At 37.2% G+C, this 9182-nt stretch overlaps 1 protein-coding gene across 1 annotated transcript; it reads right to left on the bottom strand.

The window, feature by feature from the left end:
- Positions 1 to 3369: 3369 nt before the first annotated feature.
- LOC113740883 (protein FAR1-RELATED SEQUENCE 5-like) lies at positions 3370 to 8749 on the bottom strand. The gene is made up of 8 exons (XM_072046534.1): positions 8599 to 8749; positions 6147 to 8275; positions 5943 to 6023; positions 5704 to 5775; positions 4273 to 4380; positions 4091 to 4159; positions 3569 to 3637; positions 3370 to 3441 (listed from the first exon to the last, which is right to left on the bottom strand). The coding sequence occupies exons 1-8, from the start codon at positions 8747 to 8749 to the stop codon at positions 3370 to 3372; spliced, it is 2751 nt and encodes a 916-aa protein (XP_071902635.1).
- Between the last annotated feature and the right edge of the window lie 433 nt (positions 8750 to 9182).

Genomic DNA, 9182 nt, shown 5'->3' on the forward strand with positions numbered 1-9182 from the left:
TAAAATTTCGGGTCGAATTTGAAATCCCCTATAGAGCATTGGAGTAGAAGAAGGTATGAACCGCTCATAGAGGTTGTAAATTTGGGTCATACACTGACCAAGGCCATAGAGTGTTACACATCTGACTCTTGGCCAAGAAACTGTTGTTTTGGGCTGTCATACCTCCCTGTGACAATGTAACTGTGTATGAACACAGTGAAACGTTCATGAATCTAATGTGTAACTCTGTTTCCACGTGACTCGTAAAAAGTTGGTGTACAGGACCAAAACATGATAAAAGCTGCAAACATTTGTTGAAGTCTGTAAACGATTATCAACAGCACGTAACACGTATATTCACTGTCGGTACTACAAATCTGGCGCTTTGTACGTAACAAAACTTATCCGACATGGTTCAGGCACTGCATGTGGGTCTACAGTCTCTTCTCCCGTGATGTACTAGTTGCCCTCATATGCGTTCGGGAAGATCTCACTATTTTAATGAGATACTTGAGAAGGTCTCGGTACGCAATGTTTTGGGGTTCGAAACGATCATCGTAACTATACATTTTAGATACTTAATAAAGTGTCTGAGAAATTTAATGTGTCAGTGGGAGGAATTATCGTTTCGGCCACGGGTAATAGCACAAACAAGACAAGAGGAAAGGTTCATCGAATATTAACTAGTTGTATTATCACTAGTTGTAATATCGGGGAATATCTAGTTGGAATATTATTCAGTTTGAAATAGAGCAGACGAAAAGCTGCTGATTGCCAATTCATTAGTTATAATAAATTGTAACATACACCTAACTGGTTGTAACGTAATCCGTACATAGTGAAACGTACACGTTACTGATGTGTAACTGTTTATCCACACGAGCGCCAATATTGGTGTATAGGTCATTTCATGAGCCAGCTGTCATAATTTGTTTTATTGTGTGAACAGATTTGACACAATTCAATTAATTGCATCGAACTCAACAGCTTCCACTGCCACGACAAAATTGTTTGGTCTGGAATGCGTTGTCCAGTGATATTTTACTACATTGTGAGGGTCCTGCGGACTATAAAAGGGCGCGGTTGCAGTAGTATATCCCTCAACAACACCAATTTTTTTCCGTCCACCTTTCATTACTACACAAATATTTTTCATTTTCAATAACTTCACACTTCCTATTTCATTCTACTGAAGGGTGGCAATGAACCCGTGCATGAAATTTATTATTAGTATTTTTCAACCCTCCTCTAACCTCAATTGCAGTGTCATCAATAGAGGGTTCACACAGAAATCAAGCTCTTGGGTGCCAAATAGCAGCCAGTAGGTTGCATGATGTTCGAGAAGATCTCGCTAATTTAATGAGATGTTCGAGAAGGCCTCGCTACATCAATTGTTTTGGGGTTCGAATCGACCATCTTTTATGTTCTAAATGGACACTTACTAAAGTGTCTAAGAAATTATATGTGTTATAAATTGGACTTATTGTTTGTGCCAAGCGCAATTGCGTAAACGAGAGAAGAGGAAAGGTTCATCGGATATTAACTAGTTGTAATATCAGAAAAACTGCCGTTTGCATATTCATTAGTTGTAATACCAATTGTAACATATACATAACTGGTTGTAACTCAACATGTACATGGAGTAATCAAAATTTGTTGCATTTTAAATATTAGTTATCACACTTTCAAATTACTTGTCCCAACGAAGTATCCTTTCAAAATTTGTTGCATTTTAAATATTAGTTATCACACTTTAAAAATTTCTACCTCTTTTTTTCTCCCACCTAATTCTTTATCAGTAGATCATTCCTTTCATCCAACCAAAAAGCAGTAGGTATTAGCGTAGTCATGCAATCCACAAACGAAGGGTCTCATACAAGCTCACCATCAAATGTTCGGCAAAAAAGACGGAAAGTATCATTGGATCCAACAAATGCCATAAGCAAGTATGAAACACCAGATGGGAGGATTTTATATGGTACCAAACGCGAGTTCAGGAACGCTCCACTTAACACCAACAATTCTCTGGGACTAGCTGGTCACATTTTTAAAAATACCGTCAACGATCATCTACCGTCTGGCTATTTCGTTATTGACCATGAACCCATATGGGAGCCTGTTCGTGAGCGAAGAATGGAATTAGAGGTATTTTGTCGCTGGCATGGCATCCGCATCCCGAGAACAAGGTCAGCGGATCTTGTTATAGAACCACAAGCCAATGATGCAAGCATATTACACAGACTACAGCGAGAAATTATGCAGATGGAACGTAGGCTTCACAGGTTCCACGAGATCCAGGCCGCAAAAAGACATGGTATGGTTCAACACATTTTAGCAGATCCCATGCTTATATCGGACCCGGACCTATCTGACTTTACTGAATCAAGCGACGATGACTTTCAAAGGTACATACCCCACTGTTTAATGCATGACGGCGTTCCCAGGTGTTGTATGGGATACAACTGATAACAAGGGATGTAGTCCAATGTTCATCAGGGTAGCGATAAAACTATACTCATTATAATCTCTACTAAAACAAATTGCTTACCATATTTGGATATTAATCATGCCTGTTAAACAGTCGTAACTAGTTGTAACGTAACAGTAACATATCCCTTACTGGTTGTAACCCATTGTGTACTGTTCGTTCTTCCTTTTTGTGACATTGTAAAACTTCGTTTTAACGTTACAAATTAATTTTCCAAGGAATCATTTTCTTATGCGCACCTATTACCAACATGTGGTCGTGACCTGGCTTGAGCATAATTCAATTAACCTAAAAACTTGTAATACCAATTGATGTGTTTGTGATACATCATGTAAATGGGGCGCTAAATTCGTCAATCGATACAAAACAAATGGCCTAAATGATAATGTTTTAATAAAAATAGCCCAATAATAATTCGAATTTAGCATCGTAACAAAATCAAGACAATTTATACTTTAGACTGTGTTATCTTATACATCGTACCTTTGCCGGTGCGATCTATGCCAATAATTATGGCCATTAAGGTATGCAATTGAATGTAGTAGAATGGTATACATATCACGCCAGCCATTCAATTGTTATGGTCGATTTAGTGGAAAATATCCGATCACAAAAAACACGTTCAATTCTATTGTAAAATTGTTACTTCAATTTTCTACCAACTTTATAATTTCCGGAAATTTTATATAACCCAATACAAACTATTGATGATTACTACCACTAGATGTGATTACAATTGTAATCCACTTGTCTAAATTTGAAAAGAGTGAAATATCAATGCTGCCTGTACAACCTCGTCAATAAGTTGTAACACCCTATTAACTGCTTGTAACACGTACATATGCAGTATTCCTAAGTTGGGACAACCATTTAATGTCTCGTTCGCAAAATATAGTTACACATCATTCATCAATCTCATTCTCGGGGGAGGCGACGTCAGCGCGAAGTTGCAATCCCTGGGTGTTATTTCTTCCCTGAAATGCGTAACGATGGTAAATCAGCAATATTATTAATGAAACATACGATTAATGATATACGATATCCAAGTCTCCAATTAACAACAGTACACAAATATGTGCTGTAACGATAAAAGTTTATCACCTGGGGTGAAGGTGCAAATACATGATATGCATCAACATCACAGTGTGTTAAAAGTGCTGCACGCTCCTCCTACATTACATACTATTGATGATTACTACAAACTATATATAACCCAATACAAACTATTGATGATTACTACCACTAGATGTGATTACAATTGTAATCCACTTGTCTAAATTTGAAAAGAGTGAAATATCAATGCTGCCTGTACAACCTCGTCAATAAGTTGTAACACCCTATTAACTGCTTGTAACACGTACATATGCAGTATTCCTAAGTTGGGACAACCATTTAATGTCTCGTTCGCAAAATATAGTTACACATCATTCATCAATCTCATTCTCGGGGGAGGCGACGTCAGCGCGAAGTTGCAATCCCTGGGTGTTATTTCTTCCCTGAAATGCGTAACGATGGTAAATCAGCAATATTATTAATGAAACATACGATTAATGATATACGATATCCAAGTCTCCAATTAACAACAGTACACAAATATGTGCTGTAACGATAAAAGTTTATCACCTGGGGTGAAGGTGCAAATACATGATATGCATCAACATCACAGTGTGTTAAAAGTGCTGCACGCTCCTCCTACATTACATAGTATAAGTAATCGACAGTCAACAAATCATTACCAATCCCTATATTGCTCACTTAAAAAGTTAAATTGGACTAGACATTATAATAAAAATGATATATCAGACCATTAAGACATCTCTTACAGAGTTATACTTGGAAAAAATAGAAAATCTGGGATGCATCCATTCTGTAGGGACACTTGTAGGAGGCCCCTGATTAGCCAAACGGTGAACCTTCGAATAATAAAAAATAATATGTTATTAAAGCGAGCATACGTTAACTACATAATTTGCATGATTTGACAGCTTTCGGGTGCCCACCATTACAATACTATAAAAAAGGGTTAATATCAGAAACCTCCCTTGAGGTTTCTTCTAATCACACCTAGAACCCCTCATGTTTTCGAAATCACACTTAGCACCCCTGGAATGACAACTTTGGTATCATTGTCCGCCCCTCATTATTTTTATTCCACTTTTACCCGCAATGGTGAACTCTATTTATGTAGAGTTAATTTCGGAAACCTCCCTTGAGGTTTTCCCTAAATTATGTAAAATTATTATGTAATTATGTAATATTTTTTGTACAAAGTGTAATTCTAATTGAACTATTTGTAAAATTTATCAACACAAATACGATTATTACATATTGGACTCATATGTACACTAACAACTTATCAGACTTCTATTGTAACGATGTACAAGAAATTTACATAAAATTACAAAATGTTCAAAAAATGTTACACGATTTAGGGATGGTTGATCTAACAATTGTTCCTATCCCACTCCCTAATATTAAATAGCTATAGAGTTTCCAGTGATGTTGACTTTTGGCAATGGACATAGTGCCATTGCCAAAATTGCAATTTCTAAGTGAATAATAACATAATCTAAAAGAGGTTTAAAGATGATGGGAATTCATGAGTATATAGCATTAGCAATCCATTTTTACTTGATAATAGGGTATCGCAATATTAATAACTTACAAACTCCATTCGACTAGGATGCACAAAAAGCTATTTATACGACCTCATTTTCGTAAAAATGGAAGAGCAAGTTTATTTACAACTACAATCACATATTGAAACTATTGCTGCCATTATGAGAATCCATAGTCACATTTTTTTTATCACCGTTCAGATCAATGTAACATTTTTTAAACAATGTGTAACTTTATGTGAATTATTTGTAAAACTTAATAACAGAAACACAATCTATTATAAAGATGTACAACAAGCTTACATAAAATTACAAAATGTTCAAAACATGTTACACTACTTAAGAACGATTTTGTAGTGTTACAAAAGTTGGAGGGATGTGAGTTACATAAATAGAGTTCACAAGGAGGGTAAAACTGATTACAAAAATAATGAGGGGCTGATAATGATACCAAAGTTGTCATTTCAGGGGTGCTAAGTGTGATTTCGAAAACATGAGGGGTTCTAGGTGTGATTAGAAGAAACCTCAAGGGAGGTTTCTGATATTAACCCTAAAAAAAAGGTAGCTCTACTACACGAATAAGAAGGTCTTTATTTTAACTACTAAATATATACATACCGTTTCACTTTCATCGATATTCGGAGCAATAGCGTTTGGAGGGCCATTCACTGTCTGGCTCATTGAATGCGTCTACGAGTTTCGTATGGACCAAATCATTGTATAAGACAATCAAAATAGGTATATCAGGAGGGATGACAGCCGTAACAACATTATCACACAATGTAAGATCAATGTAACTATTGATGCTGTTAGAAACATCCAAATAAAAGCAACGGTCATGTCCGTTTTATACTAACCGAAACAGAGTCAGTAGATGAACGACATCCCATAAACATGTATTCCTCAATTGAAACCGATGTCGGCTCCGATTCTGAGGCCTACAGTATTGACACGGCAATAATATTATTTCATCATGAATGATACCTAAACTTTAGTTAATAGCATAACGATAACTTAGTTTTAGCATAAATGTTCCCCGAGTACCAAAATTTGATCCATACCGTAGTCTGTGTAGTCCTTGATAATCTAGATTTTCTTTTTACTCTGTCAAATTTATTGATCCAACTTCGCATCACTCTACTTTTCTTCCCACCACCTCGTTTTTTAATGCCTCTTGCGACTACTGCCTCCCCCATTTCATTCACAATTTCAATTTTATCCCGTTCCTCCATATTCAGATTTTTTTGATTTTGCAAAGGTTGCTCTTCACTTTCTGAGAGGAGGAGCTCAACTCTCTTTGCCAAATCGGATATGACAGTGATTGCTACTTTGCTGGTGTCCTCCGACATTGCTGCTCGAGTTGCGACCTTAATCATGGCTGGAGCGAGCTCCCGATAACGAGTTGAAATCATTATTTTAGGATCAGCCACAACTTCCCGTCTTCGCCGATCAAAACAGTCTCCAGCCCGAGCTCTTTTTGTCCATCGCCTCTTAATGTATTCAGGAGGAATTATTTTTATGCCCACAGTATCAAACACCTTCAACGCGTGCCCACATAAAATGCCTTCATTCTCGTATTTTTTGCAACTACAACGTACACTTAGATCATTCCGATTGAATACCACTATTCTTTCAGGTCCTCCATCATACCTCATGACCGCAAACTCCACAATCATCGCTGCATCTTGCTGTCTCAATATAACCATAGCTGTTGACTCGCCATATTCATTTTGGAATGCAACAAATACGGTTGGTGAATACGTCTCTGATGCATGCACGAGCATAGGTGTTTGCCTTAACCCGACCATGGGGAGCTTTTGCCTCATTTCATATTCTGCGATCAGTTCATTATGTCTCTTTTCATCAACCACCCGATTGAAATGTCTAAAGAACTGCACAAGGTCATGATCCAGTTTCAAATGGTTTTTAATTGCTGCATTTAGGCTTTCGCTAAGTTGGGTGCTTCGCATTCCCGCGGTCCATCTTTCTTTCATCATGCACCTTGCCCATTTATCACGAATTCTGTACAACCCGGAGAGCCATTCATTATTTTCAAGATTGTGTTTCTTCACCATCGCCTCCCACACCCTATTGAATTGTTCCACTTCTTCAAACTCATACATGCATGCACCAAACATGTATGGAAGATCACTATTTTCCTTGTAGTGATTGCCAAGATGTTTCATAAAATTACGCCTTATGTGAAACGTACATAGACCGTGAAATGTTTCAGGCATAACAACTGAAAGAGCGGCTGCCATGGCATGATCTTGGTCGGTTAGTATGGTACTTGGACGCTTTCCGCACATTGCTTCTAGAAATGTACCAAACACCCATTTGAAAGAATCTATAGTCTCATCATACATAAGGGCAGCACCGAATATCACAATTTGCCTATGTTGGTTAAAACCCACAAACACTCCAAGTGGCCGGTATTCTTTATTTGTTTTGTAGGTTGTGTCGAATGTGACTACGTCTCCAAAAAATTTGTAGTCAATTAACATTCCTGCATCAGCCCAAAAGATATTCGTTATCTGCTCTTCACAGTCCAGCTGTACGGCATGAAAAAACGATGGATTCTCGAGTGTTTGCTCTTGAAAATAATTCAGCATGCTACCTGCTTCTCCATATTTCAAACTCCTTTCCCGTCGAGTACGAAGATATCGTTTCAGGTCTTCCCGAGTATATCCCACATTTCCCATCCCACCTGCCTCCTTTTCCATAAGCTCATGACTCTGTTTCAATGAAAGCCCAGCGTCCTCGCTTATTTCAGCTTGGAATCCTTGAGCCTCGCTCACTTTTCTTTGTGATGGCATCATGTGCGCACATTGAACAATGTGCAACTCATGGTTATGCTCTAAGACAATGTCATGCACACGGTACTTCATTGTTCCTCTAAACAACACGATAACCATTTTAGCTCCACACCCTGTTTTCGTCGGCGCTCGTGTCCTCTTTGGCATCACATCACCTTCGTACTTGCGCTTTACACCTTCCTTGCAGCAACTATATCTCCTAGACGTGGTCACGCCGTCTTTGTCTTTATTCAGATAGTCTTTACGTACACTAAAACCCATTTTAAAGGCATATTTGTTGTAAAACTGGTACGCATCCTCTTCGCTGTTGAACTCCATTCCTAATTCAGGGGTCCCATCTTCTGCCAATTTGCTGCAATCCATTACTTCTGATCCTGCCAATTATGCATCAAACACCCTAATTTGCAACACTTCATGAATAGTATGTACATAAACGACAACATATATGTATATTACCATTCATAATGTGTTATGAATCATACATTACTCGTATACCAAATTCTATTATTACGCTATCAATATGATTAATGATTCACATCACCTTACTTTTACTCTAAGACAATCTGTGTACAAATACAACTCCATGTACACTAACTTATACGGATTGTAATGTATTGGTCACACGATGTAAGTCTATTTTAACTGTATGTACATCCACGCTAGTGATTATATTTTGATTCTAGATTCTTTAGCTCACTGGACCTTATGTCATTCGTTAATGACAACCACATAAAATAGACTAAATAGTCTTTGTCTTTATTTAAATAGTCTTTGCGTACACTAAATCCCATTTTAAAGGCATATTTGTTGTAAAACTTGTACGCATCCTCTTCCATGTTGAACTCCATTCCTAAGTCATGAGTCCCATCTTCTGCCAATTTCTCTACAATTCATTACTTCTGCTCCTACCAATTATGCATCCAACACCATAATTTACAATAGTTCATGAATAGTATGTATGTAAACGACAACATAAGTGTGTATTACCGTTTATAATATGTTATGTTACACACATTACTCGTATACCAAATTCTATTATTACTCCCATCGATATGATTAATGATTCACATCACTTTACTTTTACTCTAATACAATGGCATTATCTATGTACAAATATAACTCCATGTATACTAAGTTATACGGACTGTAATGTGTTTTTCACTCCATGTAAGTCTATTTTAACTATATGTACATCCACTCTGGTGATTATATTTAGGTTCTAGGTACTTTGTTTCATTGGACGTTATGTAATTCGTTACTGACAATCGCCTAAGCCAATTC

The sequence above is a fragment of the Coffea arabica genome, chromosome 4e (assembly GCF_036785885.1).
Source record: "Coffea arabica cultivar ET-39 chromosome 4e, Coffea Arabica ET-39 HiFi, whole genome shotgun sequence".
Taxonomy (NCBI): Eukaryota; Viridiplantae; Streptophyta; class Magnoliopsida; order Gentianales; family Rubiaceae; genus Coffea; species Coffea arabica.

Bases quoted from the DNA above. Each gene is read 5' to 3' on its own strand.
- LOC113740883 (XM_072046534.1), bottom strand. From the start codon at position 8,749: ATGGAGTTCAACATGGAAGAGGATGCGTACAAGTTTTACAACAAATAT. The intron at 4,160-4,272 runs GTCTGATATATC...TATGTAATGTAG, and splicing joins CTGTAAGAGATGTCTTAATG to GAGGAGCGTGCAGCACTTTT. The intron at 3,442-3,568 runs GTGATAAACTTT...TACGCATTTCAG, and splicing joins TATTTGCACCTTCACCCCAG to GGAAGAAATAACACCCAGGG.